The sequence below is a fragment of the Schistocerca nitens genome, chromosome 3, assembly GCF_023898315.1.
Source record: "Schistocerca nitens isolate TAMUIC-IGC-003100 chromosome 3, iqSchNite1.1, whole genome shotgun sequence".
NCBI lineage: Eukaryota > Metazoa > Arthropoda > Insecta > Orthoptera > Acrididae > Schistocerca > Schistocerca nitens.
The window spans coordinates 294798934-294822282 of NC_064616.1; the positions used below are offsets into that span (position 1 = coordinate 294798934).

The window sequence follows — 23349 nt, forward strand, 5'->3', positions numbered from 1 at the left end:
CTTCCTTCCAAGCTGTCGCCGTCCGTCTTTCCCTTTCTGGATACACGTTCTCTCTTTGTACTGTATACATTCCATCGTCCACACCAATGGCACGAGCTGATCTCCTTCATCTTCTTGGTCAGCTTCCACCCCCCTATTTGCTGGTTGGGGACTTCAATGCCCACCACCCGCTTTGGGGATCTCCACATCCTTGTCCACGTGGATCACTATTGCTAGACGTCTTCCACCAAGCGGATCTAGTTTGCCTCAACACTGGGGTCCCTACATTTTTGTCTGCCTCCACGACAAATTTATCTCATTTGGACCTTGCGGTCGGTACTGTTCCGCTAGCTCGGCGCTTCGAATGGTTCGCCCTTGAAGATACACACTCGAGTGACCACTTTCCATGTGTCGTTAGACTGCAGCCTCAACTGCCATATATGCGCCCGCGACGCTGGAAGTTTGCCCAAGCTGACTGGACACTTTTTTCGTCTCTAGCGACATTCGATGACCGTCCCTTTCCCAGCGTCGAAGATGAGGTCACACATATTACCGACGTTATTCTTGCAGCTGCGGAACATTCAATACCACGCACCTCCGAATTGCCCCGGCGCCCCCCAGTTCCTTGGTGGAACGAGGCATGCCGTGATGCAATACGTGAGCGGCGACGTGCTCTCCGCGTTTTCCGCCACCATCCTACTTTGGCCAACTGTATCCGCTATAAGCAGTTCCGTGCGCGATGCCGTCGTGTCATCCGCGATAGCAAGAAGGCAAGCTGGAAATTCTTTATTAGCTCATTTAACACCTTCACTCCCTCCTCGGAAGTTGGGAGTCGGCTTCGACGGTTCTCAGGCGCGCCTAGTTTCTCCCCGGTCTCTGGGCTCACTGTCGCGCATGATACAATAGTGGACCCCGTCGCAATTTCTAACTCATTGGGTCAGCACTTTGCTGAGATTTCGAGCTCTTCAAATTACCCGCCAGCGTTTCTCTCGAAGAAACGTGCAGCGGAAGTGCGACATCTTGCTTTCTCCTCTCAAAATCGCGAAAGCTACAATACTGTTTTCTCCATGCGGGAACTCCAACATGCACTCTCTTCTTCTCGCTCCTCCGCCCCAGGACCGGATGGTATCCACGTCCAAATGTTGCTGCATTTATCAACCCATAGTCTGCGTTTCCTCCTTCGCCTTTATAATCGAATTTGGACCGACAGTACTTTTCCCAGACGATGGCGGGAAGCTATCGTCGTTCCTGTTCCGAAACCTGGAAAGGACAAACATCTCCCCTCTAGCTATCGCCCCATTTCTCTCACGAGTAGTGTCTGCAAGGTTTTGGATCGTATGGTGAATTACCGTTTAGCGTGGTGGCTGGAATCCCGCAGTCTTTTAACACCTGCCCAATGCGGATTCCGAAAGCATCGTTCTGCAGTTGACCATCTTGTTGCTCTCTCCACTTATATCATGAAAAATTTTCTCCGGAAACGCCAAACGGTAGCAATATTTTTTGATCTGGAGAGAGCATACGATACCTGTTGGAGGACAGGCATCCTCCGCACACTGTTCTCTTGGGGCTTTCGAGGTCGGCTGCCCCTTTTTCTTCGCGAATTTATGGCAGCGCGCACATTTAGGGTGCAGGTGAACACTACTCTCTCCCGTACCTTCTCCCAAGAAAATGGGGTACCCCAGGGCTCCGTGCTGAGTGTTGTACTGTTTGCCATTGCCATAAATCCAATTATGGATTGTCTCCTTCCTGATGTCTCTGGCTCCCTCTTTGTGGACGATTTTGCGATCTACTACAGCTCTCAACGGACCAGCCTTCTTGAACGTCTTCAAGGATGTCTCGATCGCCTCCACTCTTGGAGCATCGAAACCGGCTTCCGTTTTTCTCCCAGTAAGACCGTTTGTGTTAATTTTTGGCGACGTAAGGAGTTTCTTCCGCCCTCCTTCCATCTAGGTCCTGTCAACCTTCCGTTTTCAGACGTCGCTAAATTCTTGGGTCTTATGTTTGACAGAAAACTGTGCTGGTCCTCCCACGTTCCGCTGTCTGCGATCCCTCAACACCCTCCGTGTCCTGAATGGTACCTCCTGGGCAGCGGACCGAGTGGTCCTTCTCCGCCTCTATCGCGCCTTAGTGCGCTCGAAATTGGACTATGGAGGCATAATCTACTCCTCTGCTCGGCCGTCTATTCTTCGGCGTCTCGACTCTATCCACCACCGTGGATTACGTTTAGTGTCTGGAGCTTTTTACACCAGCCCTGTGGAAAGCCTTTATGCTGAGACTGCTGAACCTCCGCTGTCCAACCGGCGAGCAGTCCTTCTGAGCCGTTATGCTAGCCATCTGTCTTCCATGCCTGCTAATCCAGCCCATGACATTTTTTTCGACGCCTCCTTTGATGTAGGGTATGCAGGCCGCCCCTCCTCCCTACTACCACCGGGAGTCCGCTTCCGTCAACTGCTCCATTCTCTTTCCTTCCGCTTTCCTAGAACCTTCTTGACAACTTGGGGTACAGCACCGCCTTGGCTCCGTCCGCGGATCTGCCTGCTCCGTGACCTTTGTCGATTTCCCAAGGATGGTACCCCTTCACTTGTTTATCGTCGGGCATTTGCTGCTCTCTGTGCACAAATGACGGACGCCACATTTATTTACACCGACGGCTCGAAAACATCGTTAGGTGTAGGGAGTGCCTATATCGTTGGCGACACCCCAAGTCACTTTCGGCTTCCCGACCAGTGTTCGGTTTATACTGCGGAGCTTTACGCTGTTCTCCAGGCTGTCCACTACATCCGCCGCCATTAGCGAATACAGTACGTTATCTGCTCAGATTCTCTCAGCTCTCTCCTCAGTCTCCAAGCTCTTTATCCTGTGCACCCTCTGGTCCACCGGATTCAGGACTGTCTGCGCTTGCTCCACCTGGGGAGCGTCTCGGTGGCGTTCCTCTGGCTCCCGGGACACGTTGGTATCTGTGGAAATGAGGCGGCAGATATTGCAGCCAAGGCTGCAGTTTCTCTTCTTCGGCCAGCTATTCAATCGATTTCCTTCGCCGATCTACGGAGCGTTTTATGTCGTCGTGTTGTTCATTTATGGCACGCGCATTGGTCGACACTTCCCCATAATAAATTGCGGGACGTGAAAGCTCTTCCTTGTGCTTGGACCTCTTCCTCCCGAACGCGTCGTCGGGAGGAGGTAATTTTAACTAGACTCCGGATAGGGCACTGTCTTTTTAGCCATCGACATCTTATAAGCGGCGATCCTCCCCCACTCTGTCCCCACTGCTCTCAGCTGTGGACGGTAAGACACCTTTTAATTGAGTGCCCCTATTTTAACCCGTTACGCTCCCGTCTACAGCTATCGCCTGATATATCGTCGATTTTAGCAGATGACACGCGCTCGGCCGACCGCGTTCTCAAGTTTATTAGTGCCAGTAAAATGACGTCAGTCATTTGAAGCTTTTTTTTGGGGACAACCAACCCCTTTCTGTAGTGGATTTTTAAGCCTTACTTCTGCTTTTAGTTTCTCCAATTTTATGACTTTCGTTCCCAATGCTGCTGGTTTTCAATTTCGGTTTTTTACTGTTTTCTAAGCCACGGACCGGGCGCTAATGACCATAGCAGTTTTGCGCCCTAAAACCAAAACAAAAACAAAAAAAAGTTAGCTCCTCAGTTAGCCTCACCTCGCAAGATTTGAGTGCACCCCGCTTGCCAACGGCGCTCGGCATACCGGATGGTCTGCTAACCAAGCCCGAACGCGCGTAACTTCAGTGATCTGAAGGGAACCGGTGTTCCCACTGCGGCAAAGCCGTTGGCTTTTGTGGTGATAGTACCCTCAATTAATAACGTCTATATCTACTGTGGTATGGTGTGACCATCACATCACAGAATTTGTGTAGTTTGTGGACAGCAAAATTTGGCTTTACTCCACATCTCTAGTGGGCTACATTAAAGTTAATTTGGTTCTGTCGGTCCGCCTGCTTAGCTGGATGGTAACGTTCTCGCCCCCCACGCAAGCGGGTCCGGGTTCAGTTACTGACCGGTTTGGGTGTAGTCTTGTCATCATCATTTCATCCTCATCACTGGCGCTCAAGTCGCCCAATGTGGCGTCGACTGAAATAAGACTTGCACTTGGCGGCCGAACTTCCCCTGATGGGGCTTCCCGGCCGACGATGCCATACGCTCATTATTATTATTATTATTATTATTATTATTATTGTTGTTGTAATTTTTTTGTCAGTCGTATCACCCTGGTTTTGTCTCGCTTATAGGGTCAACAAAGCTGTCATGGCTTCTTCACTGCCAGGGAAGTAGAGGGATATTCAACACGATATTAAAACCCCTTGCTATTCTTCTTTCCCCATGCGCCACCCTCCCATTCTTTCGCCTTTCTCCTACATTTTTTCTATCCCTTCTTCTTATTCCTCTCTCTCTTTCTTCATTTCTAGACCACTTCATTTTACGTTCAAATGTTATAATGAAGTAGTTCTATGTGGTATTGGATTTCGTAACTGTGCGATAAACTATTTATAAAACAAGGAAAAATCTTTATTAATGCACTGTGGATGAAAATAATAATAATAATAATAATAATAATAATAATAATAATAATAATAATAATAATAACATCCCAGAGCAAACAAACAAAGAACAACACGCACCAATTAAACAATCAGAGGAAAAGGAAATCTTAAGACAGCCACCAGAACAAGCACAAATAGAACACGAAGTGACACACATGTTAGATATAGAAGAAAAATTTCAGCTGACATATATAGAATACAAAGACACAAATACAGACATAAGACCATTCTTGCATAGACCACCAAATAACCCACAAGTCGAAACAACAATAAAAACTATCAACACAATCATACACAACAAAATAAATGAAAACACAACTATGGAAGAGTTACAACTACTGGTTTATATAGGAGCACTCACTACACTAAATATACACACTAGACAGAGATCAGAACCAACCAACACACAGAAGAAACCCACAAAACCAGCATGGCAACACAGGCTACAGATCAGAATAGAAAAACTGAGAAAAGACATCGGACAGCTAACACAATTTATAAGAAATGAAATCTCGGAAAAAAAACGAAAAAGGTTGGGTAAAATCTCACAACAAGAAGCGACAGAGCAATTAGACGAAAAGAAGCAGAAATTACAAGCATTAGCCAAACGACTCGGAAGATACAAAAAAAGTGAAAATAGAAGGAAACAAAACCAAACATTCAACACAAACCAAAAGAAATTTTACCAGACAATAGATAACACACACATTAAAATAAACTATCTACCAAACATAACAGACATGGAACACTTCTGGAGCGGCATATGGTCTAACCCGGTACAACATAACAGGCATGCACGGTGGATACAAGCAGAAACAGACACATACAAGATGATACCACAAATGCCTGAAGTGATAATTTTGCAACATGAAGTCACCCAAGCAATTAATTCTACTCACAATTGGAAAGCCGCTGGAAATGATAAAATAGCAAATTTCTGGTTAAAGAAGTTCACCTCAACACATTCACATCTAACTAAATTATTTAACAGTTACATTGCAGACCCATACACATTCCCTGATACACTTACACATGGAATAACTTATCTGAAACCTAAAGATCAAGCAGACACAGCGAACCCAGCTAAATATCGCCCCATAACATGCCTACCAACAATATACAAAATATTAACTTCAATCATCAAACAGAAATTAATGACACATACAACACAGAACAAAATTATAAATGAAGAACAAAAAGGCTGTTGCAAAGGAGCACGAGGATGTAAAGAGCAACTGATAATAGATGCAGAGGTGACATATCAAGCTAAAACTAAACAAAGGTCGCTACACTACGCATACATTGATTACCAAAAAGCTTTTGATAGTGTACCCCACTCATGGTTACTACAAATATTGGAAATATACAAAGTAGATCCTAAATTGATACAGTTCCTAAACATAGTAATGAGAAATTGGAAAACCACACTTAATATCCAAACAAATTCAAATAATATCACATCACAGCCAATACAGATTAAGCGTGGAATATACCAAGGAGACTCATTAAGTCCTTTCTGGTTCTGCCTTGCTCTGAACCCACTATCCAACATGCTAAATAATACAAATTATGGATACAATATTACTGGAACATACCCACACAAAATCACACATTTGCTATACATGGATGATCTAAAACTACTGGCAGCAACAAATCAACAACTCAACCAATTACTAAAGATAACAGAAGTATTCAGCAATGATATAAATATGGCTTTTGGAACAGACAAATGTAAGAAAAATAGCATAGTCAAGGGAAAACACACTAAACAAGAAGATTACATATTGGATAACCACAGCGACTGCATAGAAGCGATGGAAAAAACGGATGCCTATAAATATCTAGGATACAGACAAAAAATAGGAATAGATAACACAAATATTAAAGAAGAACTAAAAGAAAAATATAGACAAAGACTAACAAAAATACTGAAAACAGAATTGACAGCAAGAAACAAGACCAAAGCTATAAATACTTATGCCATACCAATATTGACCTACTCATTTGGAGTAGTGAAATGGAGTAACACAGACCTAGAAGCACTCAATACACTTACACGATCACAATGCCATAAATATAGAATACATCACATACATTCAGCAACAGAAAGATTCACATTAAGCAGAAAGGAAGGAGGAAGGGGATTTATCGATATAAAAAACCTACATTATGGACAGGTAGACAATTTAAGAAAATTCTTTATAGAACGAGCAGAAACTAGCAAAATACACAAAGCAATCACTCATATAAATACATCGGCTACACCACTACAATTTCATAACCACCTCTACAACCCTTTAGACCACATAACATCAACAGATACGAAGAAAGTAAATTGGAAAAAGAAAACACTTCATGGCAAGCACCCGTATCATCTAACACAGCCACACATCGATCAAGACGCATCCAACACATGGCTAAGAAAAGGCAATATATACAGTGAGACAGAAGGATTCATGATTGCAATACAGGATCAAACAATAAACACCAGGTATTACAGCAAGCATATTATTAAAGATCCCAATACCACAACAGATAAATGCAGACTTTGTAAACAACAAATAGAAACAGTAGATCACATCACAAGCGGATGTACAATACTAGCAAATACAGAATACCCCAGAAGACATGACAATGTCGCAAAAATAATACATCAACAGCTTGCATTACAACATAAACTTTTAAAACAACAAGTTCCTACATACAAGTATGCACCACAAAATGTACTGGAGAATGATGAATACAAATTATACTGGAACAGAACCATTATAACAGATAAAACAACGCCACATAACAAACCTGACATCATACTCACCAATAAAAAGAAGAAATTAACACAACTAATCGAAATATCCATACCCAATACAACAAATATACAAAAGAAAACAGGAGAAAAAATTGAAAAATACATCCAACTGGCTGAGGAAGTCAAAGACATGTGGCATCAGGATAAAGTTGACATCATACCAATTATAGTATCAACTACAGGAGTCGTACCACACAATATCCACCAGTACATCAATGCAATACAGCTACATCCAAACACATATATACAACTACAGAAATCCGTAATTATTGATACATGTTCAATTACCCGAAAGTTCCTAAACGCAATGTAACATATACCGTACAGTTAAAAGGAAGTCACGCTTGATCAAGGTCCGCGTCACTTTCATTTCGAACCAGACCTAAGGTCTGAGAAAGGAAAGAAATAATAATATTAATATAGAAGACAGGAGGGAGACAAGGAGACTGACTCTATAATATTCTGTTCATGTTCGCCGCCGTCCTAGACAAGTTACAGGACATTGTGAAAAAGGACTCAAGAAATGTGGGTTTTGGAAGCCAACCCTACTGGGCTTCCCGAAAAACAACCTCTACAGTCCACGTCATACCTTGTGTTTGCGGACGACCTGGACATAGATTAGATTAGATTAGATTTACTTTCATTCCAATTGATCCGTAGTGAGGAGGTCCTCCAGGATGTGGAACATGTCAGAAAAACAACAATACATGACAAATATTTACAATTAAAACAAATAAGCTAATGTACCATTCCACAGGTCCCAAGTGGAATGATCGTCATTTTTTAATGAACACTAAGAGTAATTTTACAAATACTAATGCACTGAATTTAAAATAAAAAAGTTTTTTATTTATTTATAAGGTAATACAACTACTGTAATACTTATTTACAATGAACACATTACTGCACTGAAATGGTGCAGAAGTTAGATTATACTAACACACACACACACACACACACACACACACACACACACACACACACACACACACACACACACACACACACACACACACAAATTTTCAATGAACACATTACTGCACTGAAATTGTGCAGAAGTTATGTTGTACTTATATACAAATCAGTTGGTTTTACTAAGAAATTCATCAATGGAGTAGAAGGAGTTGGCCACCAATAAATCCTTTAGGCTTCTCTTAAACTGAATTTCATTGGTTGTTAAGATTTTTATGGCTGCTGGCAAGTTATTGAAAATGTGTGTTCCTGAATAATGCACACCTTTTTGTACAAGACTAAGTGACTTTAAATCCTTGTGAAGATTATTCTTATTTCTAGTATTGATTCCATGAATTGAGCTGTTGGTTTGAAAAAGTGATATATTTTTAATGACAAATTTCATTAAGGAATAAATATATTGGGAAGCAGTAGTTAGTATCCCTAGTTCCCTAAACAGGCTTCTGCAGGATGTTCTTGAGTTCACATCACATATAACTCTCACTGCACGTTTTTGTGCCCGGAAAACTTTAGCTTGGCTTGATGAATTACCCCAAAAAATAATCCCATATGACATTATGGAATGAAAGTAAGCATAGTATGCCAGCTTTTTCATTTTTATATCCCCTATGTCTGACAAAATTCGCATTGCAAACAGAGATTTGTTAAGACGCTTCAGCAGTTCTGTGGTGTGCTCCTCCCAGTTGAATTTATTATCAAGCTGTAATCCCAAGAATTTAACACTGTCCACTTCTTCTATCTTCTTGTCATCGTATGTTAGACATATACTCTTGGGACACCCCTTACAAGTTCTGAACTGCATGTAGTGTGTTTTTTCAAAGTTTAGTGACAAAGAATTGGCTAGGAACCAGTGATTAATGTCCACAAATATTTTATTGGCTGATCTTTCTAAGACTACATTTGACTTGCTATTTATTGCAATGTTTGTATCATCGGCAAACAAAACAAACTTGGCATCTGGTAATGTTACTGATGAAAGGTCATTGATATACACAAGAAAAAGTAAGGGCCCCAAAATGGAACCTTGTGGGACCCCACATGTAATTAGTTCCCAGTTGGATGAGGCCTGATAGCTTGATACATGTCTCTTTCCTAATAACACCCTTTGTTTCCTGCCAGAGATATAAGATTTGAACCATTTTGCAGCATTTCCTGTTATACTATAATATTCTAGTTTACTTAAAAGGATATTGTGATTTACACAGTCAAATGCCTTTGACTTACAAAGGACGAAGAGACTTCCATCATACAGCTCGAGGTACTTGAAGAATATGCAGAAAAAGTAGGATTAACAAATCTCATTCGAGAAAAAAGTGAATTCTTATGTTCAAAGACAGAAATCTCAGGCCTGAAAACAAAATACGGTAAAATCAACAGGGTGCTGTACTTTAAATAACTTGGAAAACTCATCGGACCTATGGACGTTAAAATGAAAAAGCAAAATCGGCTCCAAAAAAAAAAAAAAAAAAAGCATTAGTGTTAGTTCAAAGCCTCTACGGCAAAAAATCCATCGGCACTACAACACAGCCATAAAATCAACAGTCCTCTACACAAGCGAAACAAACACACTTATCAGAAAACATAAACGTGAAGAAATAAAAACGAAAAGGAAAATTATAAGAGCACGACATACCTACGATGACCAGTCAAAACAACAGACAAGTTTTCAAACATCGAAATTGACATTAAGAAAAGGTGGATGAAATTCTTTGGACTTTTCAACAGACTACCAGAAAAGAGACTGACAAAAATTATAATAGACTATGTAATATCACATAAGAACTCAACACTCAACACCTTGACCTAACGAAGGTCGAAAGGACCTTGAAAACGGAAACATAAGATCAACCGACATTTTTTTACACAACACACACACACACACACACACACACACACACACACACACGGTGTAGATAATTGGGAAGATGCATCAGAGCAACCAAAATAAAAACAGTATAGACAAAAGTGGTCGGGAGAACATAAACAAGTCTTCTTGGAAAGAATGTAAGCCTATTGGAACAACAAGAAGCACAAAGAAAAGTTGAGTTACTTGCTTAACGTCATCCATTTATTGGGCGAATTTGTTGTAGCAGCAGCAACAACAACAACTTAAAAATTTTTTCAAAAGCATTATAAAACAGGCTGGAAAGCCAACTCGGCCAGCAGTTTGGAGAATACTGAGGAGGGATTAGAAAAGGACGTTCCTCTGTGGAAAAATTTTTAAATCTGAAAGCAATAATCAAGTATAACAGAATAAGATCCAAAAGCGTTTATATGACATTTGTATATTTCAAAAGTGAATAAGATTCAATTGACAGGGAAACATTATTTAGCACCTTAAGTGTTTCGAGCTGACAAGTTGGTTACAGTCACAAAAGACACAATAAAAAATCCAAAATTAAATTATTAGGTGAAAACCTTTAAGGCTTTTGAGGTCAAAACACGTGTAAGACAGAGAGGTGAATTGTCCCCACTGCTGTTCAATTGTGTACTAGAAAAGGTAATCAGGGACTTAAGGAAAAGAACAAGAGAAAGAGGAATTTAAAAAAAAATGTTACAATTGAGAGAAGGGGGATAAACAGAGTTTTGGTTGTTTGGCTTTTGCAGACGATCTCATCATCTTAGCTGAATCAGTAGAAGGTGCAACAATGCAGATAAATGCTCTACAGGAAACAGCTTCAAAAGCAGGCCTAAGTAAATCTTTTCAAAAAACAGAGTATATGACAGATGCAAAGGAGGCAGTGAAATACATGGAAACTGATTAAGGAAGAATAAAAGAAGACTACAGAATTTAAGTTATAGGTGACATAATACAACCAAGTACTTTGAACAAAGAGTGTAACTTATCAAGAACAAGGAAAAAATTGAGATGACTTTTCAACTAACAAAAAACTTATATAACAAGAAATCTATTTCCATAAATGCAAAACTTCAGCACAACACCACTGTTATTAAACCAGAATTCCTTTGTTTAAATACAGATATACAATTAAGTGAAATAGAAAAGAAGAAAAAGAAAAATACCCAAGGAGGTTTTGGGACCAATATATGACAGTGGGGAAACAGTTGTGAAGAAGTTTATGAAAAAATAAACAATATCTGACACAATGAAGAAGAGAAGAATTGTACTGTAAGGACACCTAAATAGGCTACATGAAAAGGATAACAAAAGGTATTTTTAACTTTTTTGACAGAAACACAAAAAACATCACTGGCATGGATCAAAGAAGTTAAACAGGACCTGAAAGAAATGGAAGTGATGGAGGAAGAAATAGGAGCAGGAGAAAAATTCAGAGCAAGAGTAAAAAGTTTCAAGGGCTTCCAGGAGAAAACAAAAAGACAGGTACAATATGGACACGGAGAGAATAAGAAAAGAATAAAAAATGACTGGACAAAAAGAAAGGAGAAAAGAAAGAAGACCTAAGTAATTTCATGTGATCCTTCTGATGAAACAATTCCAGCATCCATGTTCTTGAAAAGAACCGAAATTTTCTGTCTTAGTTCCTAAATAAGGTACACTTGCATAGGCACCTCGTAGTGCATAAAATCTGTGGTGTAACCGCACATTTCCTGGAGTGCATTGATAATTTTAGATGTCACATTATCTGTGCACATAATGGGAATCTGATAAAGATTCATTATTGAAAAAAAGCGAGTGAGAGTTTGTGGCTGGCTATTAGCTAGTAAAAAATGAATTAGCAAGCCACCCTGTAGCACACTAAATTCTCCTTCATATCTGTTTATGAAGGTGTCCTGATGCAATATGAAACCTGAAAATTCTATTCTCAGCACCATTTAAAATAGAGGGATGTACATATTTCTAACCTAAGAGATTTCCTTTAGCTGGTATAAAAAGAACAGGTAGTTGAAATGTAACTCAGATTGGTTCAGCACAAGCACCTTTTGTATTAGAAGTCCAGTGCCTCATTATTAAACTTGGTGGTGAGGGGGAACATCTTTGCATTTGAATTGTTGGAAGATGTTCTCTCATGATTGTGTTCATGGTTATGTGTGACCATTAGTTTATTTTGTTAAAGTTTCCCAATGACTTGTGGCCTTGCATCTTGAAAATGAGGAGAGTGTCTGTAGACGGTATATATGATCGTATAAGGTATCTCTTTGTCTACTGTGTCAACTTCTTCAATCCTCTGGATTCCCACATATACTCCTATTCAACAGAGAAGGAAAGAGTATCTTGGATGTCCTAGCCAATTCCCTTTGGACTGAGTGAAGTAGCACAGTGAGCAAGACACTGGATGTGTATTTGGCAGAATGACAGTCTAAATCCCCCCTCCAGGAATCCAGATTTAGGTTTTTTGTTGTTTCCTTAAACTGACTAAGACAAAGAGCAATGTTCAGTTCTTGCCCCATTCTTTCTGAACCTGAGTAGTGCTCAGTCTCTAATGATTGCATTGTTGATAGAACTTAGGTTTGGATCGTCCTTCCATTTTCTCTGCTCATCTCCACTTCTTCTTCAATCAATCCTCATGCAACGCAGTACCATCTGGATTGCATGCACTTTTACACAAGTCTTTATTAGTCTGGGAGGGGAATACTAAAGGCAAAACCATGAGAAACTACTAAATATAAAAAACCAAGCCTTTTTTTACACCCATTGTTGTAAATATTAACCATAGTGATTGTCTAAAGTAGGGTAAAAGACTTAAACATCTGGGCCTCACCAACAAAGAGAAGAAAACTTGCTCAAACCTTTTGATGGAATATTCAAATATCGAACAGATAGGATGGTGAGTTATTCCTTTGCTCAGATTGCTAGCGATCTCTTTGGTCTTCTGTGACTTACTTTCACACTCAACTCTCAACAGTGCTGAATGTGGTATAGACTGAAAAATGGAACTCATTCCGAGAATATGTCATTAACTTTGTGCTCTATTGATGGACAGTTTCAAATATCTCAAGTAGCATGGCCATAGGTCACACAGTCATAGTCTGCATGGGACCAAACAAAGGCATTATAAAAATATATGTGCAACTTACTAAGCACCATAGAAGCTTTTAAATGTCCTATAAACATTGGAGCCTGAGCATAAAGTGGGGCATTCATGATTCTTGTGTAGCCGAGGCACATTTTAATCAAGGAAAGGAACAAGCTGACATTAGAAGTGGATAGGCCATTTGCAAGTCATCAATGAGATTTTATTCCAAAGCAGTATGTATCAGTTACTACTTTGCTTGGAATTAATAGATTTTGGGAAAGTTTTTATCTTGATCAACATTAAGGAAAACAGCTTTGAGTCAACTGATATTAGTATTCTGAAAAATATATACATGAATGCTACAGTTTAATTAGATCTAATCATGATAGTATGAAATTCAGAATTGGAAGATGTCTTGTGTGCGCACAACCCCCTCACCACTGTTCAACAGAGCTCTATTTCAGTATAGAATTAACTGTACAATCAACTGTATAATGATTAAATGATTAACTGAATATGAGAGGGTATTAGCTGACTTAGAATGTTTGTTACCTTTGTTCTAGATCGCACGAGAGATTTTTATACATAGAGGTCTGGTGCACAAACATGTTGTTCGGCTGCATCATTTCTTCGAGGATGCTCTCAATGCATATATAATTCTGGAGAACTGTCCCCGAAAGGTAAGGCTACATTGAAACTAGTAATCAACAAATACATCCAGAAACAGAATTTTGAGAAACATAAATTAGATAGTAGCTACATCAGTGTACTGAGAGAACATGTCCCATTGAATTTTATTGCAGAACATCAGGGATGTTTTTCCTATGTAATACAACTATGTTTTCTTGAAATATAACTCTTACTAGTAACATTTTTAACAGTAAGGATTTCACAACAGTAAAATGTACACCTAATTTATGACCCTTTAGAAAATGATAATGTGGATAATTTTGGTCATTTTATGATAAGATATCCCATTGTAGATAACTTTTCTATGCATTTTATATCAATGGGATACATGTAAAAAGCATGCATGTTGGAGCACTTGATATTGTGCTACAATTATATTCTAGTTGAAGATGTAGTTTACTCCTCAAGAATATTATATTTTAAAATTTTTGAATTAGAATAAATTAATTATTTGCTGTAGTTGATTAATAGTACACTTGAAACATTATTAAAACGTGTCTCCAACTTTTCAGTCACTGGTGCATGTCCTGAAACACAGGTGGACAATCACGGAGCCAGAAGTTCGATATTACTTAAGTCAGCTTGTGTCTGGTGTTCAGTACATTCACAGTCAGAATGTAATCCACAGAGACCTGAAACCTGGTAACATGTTCCTCAGTGAAAGTATGGTGGTGAAGTTAGGTGACTTTGGACTTGCTATGCAAATTGATGGTGACAAAAGAGTGTAAGTTATTTGTAAAAGGCTGTATATTTTAAGGCATTCTACAAATAAATCTAATAAGAAAATTTTATATTTTTAATGTTTCCTTAATATCATATCATTGTGTCTTCATTGACTATGCTGAAACAAAAATTTTCAAAATGGTAGAGGGCTGCAATAAGTCATTGTTTCCATTCTATCTTTATAAAGCATATCTAGATTTCAGCTAGTAACAAGCTGTTATCATTGCAGTATTTCAGAGTTGTTATCCATGCACGAGTACATCTACATCTGTTGTTCGGGCTCTGTCAGTTCATTAAAGATTGTCTTTAATGAACTGTAACAGAGCCTGAACAACAGGTGTAGACATACTAGGGCATGTATAACAACTCTGAAATACTGCACTGATAATGGCTAGTTACTACTCAAAATTTGGATCTGCTTTAATGAAGCTAGAATGGAAACAATGACTTATTGTTGCTTTCTACCATTTCAAAGTCGTATCAGAGTCATGGAGTTCATTATACGTTCCTAATGGAAGGTAATTTGATGAAGCAAAATTCACCAATTGATTCTTAAGTCTTTAATCCTTTGGTCATCTTCAGCGATTTTACTGACAATGCTGCTTTTTCAGTAAACTAGTTTTCGTCAGTGGTTCCCAAACTTCCAAACACTGAGAATCCTGTTAGTTTAGTGAAACACCTTGTTTAATTTGGGGGGGGGGGGGGGGGAGAGACTGAAAACACTTGTTTTATTCAGAGATTAATTCAATTTTAAATTGTAACTAATAACACACAAATCATAGTAAAATTTAAAAATAATGTTCATATTGTCAAAATGGGTTAATAGTATTTAGCGGTGAACTTATTCGCATGGAACATCAGTGTTCCACAGAACACAGTTTAAGAAACACTGATCTTACATGTATCTATTCAATTTCTGCAATTTTTCTGCCATATACCTCTTTGTCAACAAGGAGGTCATTATCATATTGTACAAATAAAAGTAAGCAACAATTAATTCTTTGTAAATGTATCTCCCTCCAGCTTGACTTTTTTATGTGAAATAATTTCTGTTGATGTGGAGAATTATTATTACAGAAAGATCAGAAGGCTAAGATCTCTATCTGGCGATGTTTGATGCTGCCACACTGGAGATCACTCTTCATTAGTTTTCATATTTTGTGATTCCAAGATAAAATTAGAGAAATACTTATATTTAAATATGTAGATGCCAATACTTTATTGTACTATTACTCCAAGACTGCAAGAACACTTAAGTCAGTGAACAATTTTGTATCAGTTGCTTGTTAAATATTTCTTCAGTAAACTGCTGTACTTGTTGAGGATTCAGATATTTTTACTTTCTTCATAAATTTAGTGATAATGAGTGAAACAATCATTTTCATACTTGTCTTCCTTTTTCAGCTCTATATGTGGCACCCCAAATTATATCGCTCCAGAAGTTCTGAACAAGCTCAGCTATAGCTTTGAAGCCGATGTGTGGGCTATAGGCTGCATAATGTGAGTACTAGTTTGGTTCATGTGAAGTACCAAATTTTGTGTAGATGTAAAGTTTAAAAAGTGGACCGCATTGTGCATTAGCAGCAGCATTAATTTATTGCTAGTAATGGTATTGCCTGACACGTGCTAAACTAAAATGGGCATAACAGTTATTTGGAGCCATTCCAATTTTCCTCCTCTCCTAACAACTGGGTAGAGTGAAGTAAACAGGTGCCCACAAGAGAGGGGTTGCTCTCACATACAGATTTTGTTCATTGCAGAAGTATCCATATTTCCAGAAATAATTATAGTATATCACTGAACTACATTTTTACCCTTATTCAGGCACTGTTGGAGGATGCAATTGGCAACATTATAGTCTTAGCAATGACTATATGAAAAGTTTGGTTGTCATGCTGTAAATGGGTTAGTGGGGTTCTTTGTCGGCGCGTTTCATCATTGTGGCGTGGCCTCTCTCCATAAAGATAAGCATAGGGCCATCAGACTGATCCTGACAGCTTGGACGACCTCCTCACACCCTTCCTGGGGAGAGGAGGTCATTTTGGCCAGGTTGCGGATTGGGCGTAGCCGATTTAGCCACCGCTACCTGTTATCTGTCGACCCCGCCCCACAGTCCCCCTGTGGTCATCCATTGACAGTGCGCCATGTTTTATTGTCCTGTCCCCATTTCATTCACTCTCGTGTTGTCCTTTGTCTGCCATCCGTCTACCTTACAGGAACTTTTAGCTGATGACACCCGAGCAGCTGCTCGTGTCCTTAGTTTTATTACATTGACGGACTTTGTAAATACTTTCTGTTGTTGCCCCCCTTGCGTTTTTCTATGCTATTAGTGCACTGATGTTTGTGACTGTACGCTAATAACCTTAGTAATTGTGCGCCCTAAACAAACAAACAAAAAACTGTAAATGGCAAATTGTGCTGTTGTCTTTGGCTAGACACAGGCAGGTACCTTGTCAGAACAGTACCGAAATAAAGTGCCCTAAAATTTTATCTCACTTTCTTGTGCAGAACTTTGTCTTGAAGAAAAGGATTGTCCAGACTGAAATGTAAGGAGTCAGTCAACAATTTAAGCACCTCTCGTACCTCAACAGTGCAACAAACAGAGCTGAAGAATACCTGACTGACGTGTTACCAGTTTCAGTAACTGCTCATCTTCCTGTTGCTCCATCAACAAATTGTCTTAGATGACTCTATTTGTGATATTCTAGAGAACATATAGTAAGGGAATGTGCTGGCCATGAACTTCTCATCCATCCGTCATCTTAAATCCTATATAGAATCGCTAATCGGCTAGAGTAGTTCTATCCAACTAGACGATGATGAGTTTACAGTTCACATGGTTATCAGCCCCTCTATTCACAGAAAAACAGGCATAAAGATATGAAATGAGAAAAGGAGAACTGTCAGCTCCAGGATCTTTGACTATGCCATTGTGGCTGAAAAGTGCATGAGACAGTAGCTTTAGGAAGACAGTTAAAGGAGATAAAATCCAGTCAGCTAGAACTGTAGTTGGTCACTTGTTGACTTGGCAGGTGTGGCACCAGAAGACAGCAATAAGAGAGATGAATTCTTAAATATTGTGTTCAAGAAGTCCTTCACAGAGGAGGACTGTACAAACATACTGCATTCAACTGTTGCATAAACTGTGTATTCCGTATATAGATTATGTATGGAGTACATAGTAATGGGCTTACCTAGAAAAGAGAAGCAACTAAAGAGTTGAAAACAAATAAGCTGCCAGGTTGAGACAGAATTCCAACTCAGGGTTATAGTGGGTACTCTTTTTGCATTGTTACCTTATTATGGAATCATAGGCTACCATGACTCTCAACAACCTGAGAGCAATCAAAGGTAATCACCAAGGCATGGAATACTTCACTCCAGACCTCTCAGAAAGGTGCCATCTTACTGTGCTGACTGCGTATCAGGCGCACGAGACTTACCCTTATGCGTCAAGAGAGCACACCTAAATGGAGCTGTGGTAGTCATTGCAAGATTGTCCATATTCTCAAAATATGTGACCTGCTGATTGATCTGAGATAAGCAGTCAACCTGTTTACCTCACTAACTCTGATACTTTTGAACAGTTAGTTAGCAGCTACTAAAGTCCTACATTTCATGAGAGAAAGTAGATTTTACAATAAAGTTGACTGAACCTCTATGTTTGGTGCCTGGTGGTTGGGGGAGTACCACCTCTTGCTGGGCATGTGCTCGGAATGGCCTCGGGCTACTTTCTCTCTCCACACTTTTGTGCATTTTTAAGCTTTTATGTATGTATTTCATTTATCTTACCTATTTAAGATAATTATCTCTCTCTAGTCCTTATGCTGTGCATGTTCTCACTGCATTTTAGTTCTACAAACTATGATGACCCTTCTTGGTGTACCTTTTGGTGACCAACTACAGTTCTAGCTGACTGGATTTCCTCTCTTTTTAACTGTCTCCCTAAAGCTACTGTGTCGTACACTTTTCAGCCACAATAACATGTTCAAAGATCCTGGAGCTGACCGTTCTCCTTTCCTCATTTCATGTCTTTATGCATGTTTTTCTGTGAATAGAGGGACTGATAACCATGCAAACTGTAAACTAATCATCGTCTAGTTGGTGTGATGAATGGCAGTTGTTCTTAATGTCAAAAAATATAAGTTATAGCAGTAGAAAAGGAAAAACAATCCCATAATGTTTGAATATAGTGTTAGTACTGTGCTGCTTTGCTGCTTGACACAGTCAAGTCATTTAACTATCTAGGCACAATGCTGCAAAGTGATTTGAAATGGAATGAGCATGTAAGGGCGATAGTAGGGAAGGTGAAGGGTCAGTTTTGATTTACTGGGAAAATTTTAGGAAATTATAGCTCATCTACAAAGGAGACCACACACGGAACATTAGTGTGACTCATTCTTGAGTACTATTAGTGTGTGGAATCCCTGCCTGATAGGATTAAAGGAAGACATATAAGAAATTCAGAGGCATGTTGCTAGATTTATTATGGTAAGTTTGATCAATGTGAGTGTTATGCAAATGCTCCATGAACTCAAATGGGAAGCACTGGAGAGAAGAAGACATTCTTTTCATGAAGAAGTACTGAACTTCAGAGAACCGGCATTTGCAACAGACTTCAGAATGATACTTCCGCCACCAACATATGTCTCGAGTAAGGACTTGGAATACAAGGCAAGATAACAGAAATCAGGCTTGTAAGGATGAATATTGACAGTCATTTCCTCCTTGCTCAATTTGCGAGTGGAACAAGAATGGAAATGACTTGTAGTGTTAAAAGGTTACCCCCCACCCCCCTCGATGCACCATGTGGTAGCTTGCAGAGTATATATGGAGAGGTAGATACAGTGGATTGACATTTTGTGAATAATTTGTCAGCAAAAGTTGTCCCATGATTTGTTGATGGCAGGCAAAAGACCCTGCGCATGTCGTTGACAATATGGTTGCATGTACTACCATGAGGTGCCATCCATTTGGTGCTACGAGATGCCATATGTTACAGTATCATGTTCTGTTCTTCCATGTGGACAAGCTTGTAGCGTGTTTTATTTCTGATAAAGCATGTGAGAAAATCTTAGTCTGTGTTGCCACTTGGGGTGTTCGGTTCCTGTCTCAGCTTTATGACAACAAATATTAATAAAAGTTGGATGACTTGGTTACCTCCTGCCCGGAACCACATTTAGATGCAAATGTACAGTGTCCATTACCATTTGCGTGGCCATACATAAAAATCGTACCTGCTTGCTCATAAAATGAATATCCTGCCATGGTTAAATGGAACATTGATAAGGTAACTCATGATGACTACACAAGTGAGATGTAGAAGTGGGACTAATCTCAAATGTGTGCAAATGTAAAATATAAACTACTCTATATCAGCACTGTGCCACTGAAGTTACAACAGCTCCAGCAAATTGACTTGTCTCAGTATCATCACCTACTTATCTAACAAAATAAATTTCAATTAGTGGATCAGTTGTTTGGATTATACCTGGATCAAATTTTCTCACTATCATCACTTAATTATCTAACAAAATAAATTTTAGTTAGTGCATATAAAGATCAAATGGGACTATACCGTGAACAATTTGATTTTAAACTTATTATAACTAAAACAATGAATGACTTTCAGTGGATGTCTATTTGAACTTCTGTTTCAATATGAGGACTATGCCTCCAAAGTTTGTAGAAGGGGTTCTGAAACACACTGTAGATGGTATCTAAGTTCAATAATCACTTCCAAAGTAAATTTTCTGCTTCTTCATTTCTTATTTTTACTGATGTCCATAACAGTTACCTCCATTGTTCTGATATATTTCTGTTTCAGGATTTTTAAAATTTAGTGCAAACATGACATTGAAAAAGATACTTTATGAATATTTTATTACTTCATTTCCTAATTCGACCATTTAGTCAGGTACTTGGGGGATTTAACCACTTGAGGAACTGATTTCAGATCATTAAATTCCAAAGGTGATATAGTAGATACTAATGACATGTCTGAAACTTTTATGTACCACACTAACCTACATACAAAAATATTGAGTGGATAACTATCAAACCTTGCGGACATGTAAGTTTTGTTTCTCTCTTGTAAAGTTTAATCAATCAGGAATGACACATTAATTCCACTGACTCTATTGTAAAAATGAATGACTCCCCTCTTGCCTCAATCCCACTGGATTAATTTTTATAGACACCCAGTTTCAGATGCTGAAAAAGATGACTTGCCATGAGTTCACAAGACAGCAAAAGGATTAGCAGTATGTGCAAATATCCATCGGCAGAAGTTCTCACAGGGTTTGTGAGTGCCAGGTGAAAGACCCTGAACCATTTAAAGGTGGTATAGTCTATTCCTGCACATAATAGTTGCATGTCATAAGAAGTGGATATTGTGGTGGCTGTCACTCTCCTTCACAACAGATACTAAAGAAATTCATCCAGGCAATATGATGATAATTGATTGGTGGTATGCACTGTTGTTCATTATTTTATAGTTTGTGGGAAGGAAAGATGTTGGGTAGTGTTGCAGTTAGCAAAAATGTATCTAACAAGTTACTTCAGATTAGAACATGTAGTTTCCTTGAAAATGTCAGTAGTATCTTAATACCTTGTAAGAGATGTGTTCAACATTGTACAACACCAAATGCCGATGATACCTCTGTAAATGAATGAAATACTACATACTTCAAAATACTGAGGCAATTTTAGTTACTACAGTGATAAAAGGTATTTAATTTTGATAACTCCTGTTTTCTTTATTGCTTTGTTACTGTTGGTTCAGTTATTTTGATGTCCATGAAATTACACACATGGATCTGGAGTTAAATTTTATTGAATTTAAAGTTACTCTTTAGTCTTCCATTTTGATATGAAGCAGTGTAAGGTGCAGCATTTTGACAACAGAAATACAGGAGCTCATTTGCCACATTAGCTGATGTCCCTCTAGATTCAAAAATATGTTCCACAATATAGAACGAGAGGTGAATGGTGCTTTGGTTGTCAACAACTGCTTGGCAAGCAGCATGTCAGAAAATTCATAACTACTAGATTATAAAGTATCATGCTTAGAAGAAATCATCCTTTTATTAATATTACTTCACCAATAGTAATATATAATATTTTTGTGTACTGTCAGAAGCATGCTGAAAGGCAAATTTCATTTCTCCATGTTGTTTTAAGATGGATCAGATTATTCTTTGCATTGTAATTGTGTGTTACAGGTTTGCTATGCTAGTTGGGCAGCCTCCCTTTGAAACAGCAACACTGAAAGACACGTATGCAAGGATTGTAAGTAACAAGTACACACTTCCACCCTGTGTATCAGAAACTGCATGTTCCTTGATACGAGTGTTGCTGCAGCCACTTCCAGAGGATCGTCCAAAACTGGAGGACATATGTAAACATGAATTCTTTACAAGTGGTTATACTCCAGAAACATTGTCTCCATCTTGCTGTTACACAGTTCCAAACTTTCCCAATGTAGTAACTGACAGGTAACAAGCAAATTATTTGTTTTTGAGAACTAATTTGTAACAATACAACAACAATAATCATTAAACTTGAAAACCTTAAAGAAAGCCATACCTTAACAAGTGACTTTTTCCAGGTCAACAGTCCAGTTGCAACCTAGAATTGCTAATCCCAAACATGTGGAAGATCAACACACAAAAGATAGACTTAAAAACCAGACACACAGAGTTGCACAACAGTTCAAGCCCAGAGCTCCAAACCCAACATTGCAAGAGGAGCCACAATTAAAGGCCAGAGTCAATGGGCTATTGCGAAAGGAAGACAAAGGACTAAACTTTTCGCAGAGAAGTGAACCAAAGCCTCCAATGAAGAAAAAATCTATGCTTAAACTACAGTCAGCACCAAAGAGTCCTGACCTAAGTGAAAAGGTAAGGAACTAATTTATACTATTTTTAAACGGACAAGTGCTAAAATGATGCAACACACTATGGGCAGTTACATTATTTTGTCTATTCTGATTCTAACAGTGCTTAATGAGTGTAATGTTCTATGTTTGCATTCACTGACAGAAAGAAAAATCTGTAACAAGAGAAAGTGGATCAAGTGTGGGCTGCATGCCAACTCCAAGCCGTAAGGAACTACGTGCAGCTTCATCTCTGAAACAAATGATTAGCAGTGTGCTTTGTCCCGATAAGCTAAGTCTGTGCCGTAAGCGTGTGTGTAATGCTGTTACCCTCTATAGATTTCTTACTGAATGTTTCAACAGCATGCCAACAGATGGTGGAAAAGGTACATATTTCATGTAAATATGTTTAAGAAAAATGTGTGTAGTCGTGTAACTTATTTTTATAATTTACTTCAATGCTTAAACCATAAGTCTATAAGACAGTTAAATTAAGAATTATTGCTATCATCAGTGACAAATCTATCGGATCTTGGGCCAATCATTTGGTCATAGTAGAAGACCCAAACAAAGTAATTCAACAAAATATATTCACCTGTAATTTGTGTAGTACTGACATTTTAAAATAGACATGACAGCCTGGGACCAGCACCTAATGTTCAACCGACACTCAGGAGCAGTAATGTAGATAGATTTGTAACTGAAGGCTACAATAATTTAGGACTAAATTAGTTATAAAGATTACTCTGCAATAAAATTTGTCACAGGCATGGTATATTAGATTTTTTGTTCTTTTTAC

The 23349-nt window shown here is 38.8% G+C and overlaps 1 protein-coding gene across 1 annotated transcript in view; it reads left to right on the forward strand.

The window, feature by feature from the left end:
• Positions 1–23349, forward strand: part of LOC126248272 (serine/threonine-protein kinase PLK1-like) — a 300476-nt gene that overhangs the window by 273819 nt on the left and 3308 nt on the right. The window contains exons 3-8 of the mRNA XM_049949120.1: positions 13825–13941; positions 14464–14675; positions 16079–16174; positions 21898–22170; positions 22284–22575; positions 22717–22936. Of these exons, the coding sequence (XP_049805077.1) occupies positions 13825–13941; positions 14464–14675; positions 16079–16174; positions 21898–22170; positions 22284–22575; positions 22717–22936 (1210 nt within the window). The remainder of the gene's footprint in view (positions 1–13824; positions 13942–14463; positions 14676–16078; positions 16175–21897; positions 22171–22283; positions 22576–22716; positions 22937–23349) is intronic.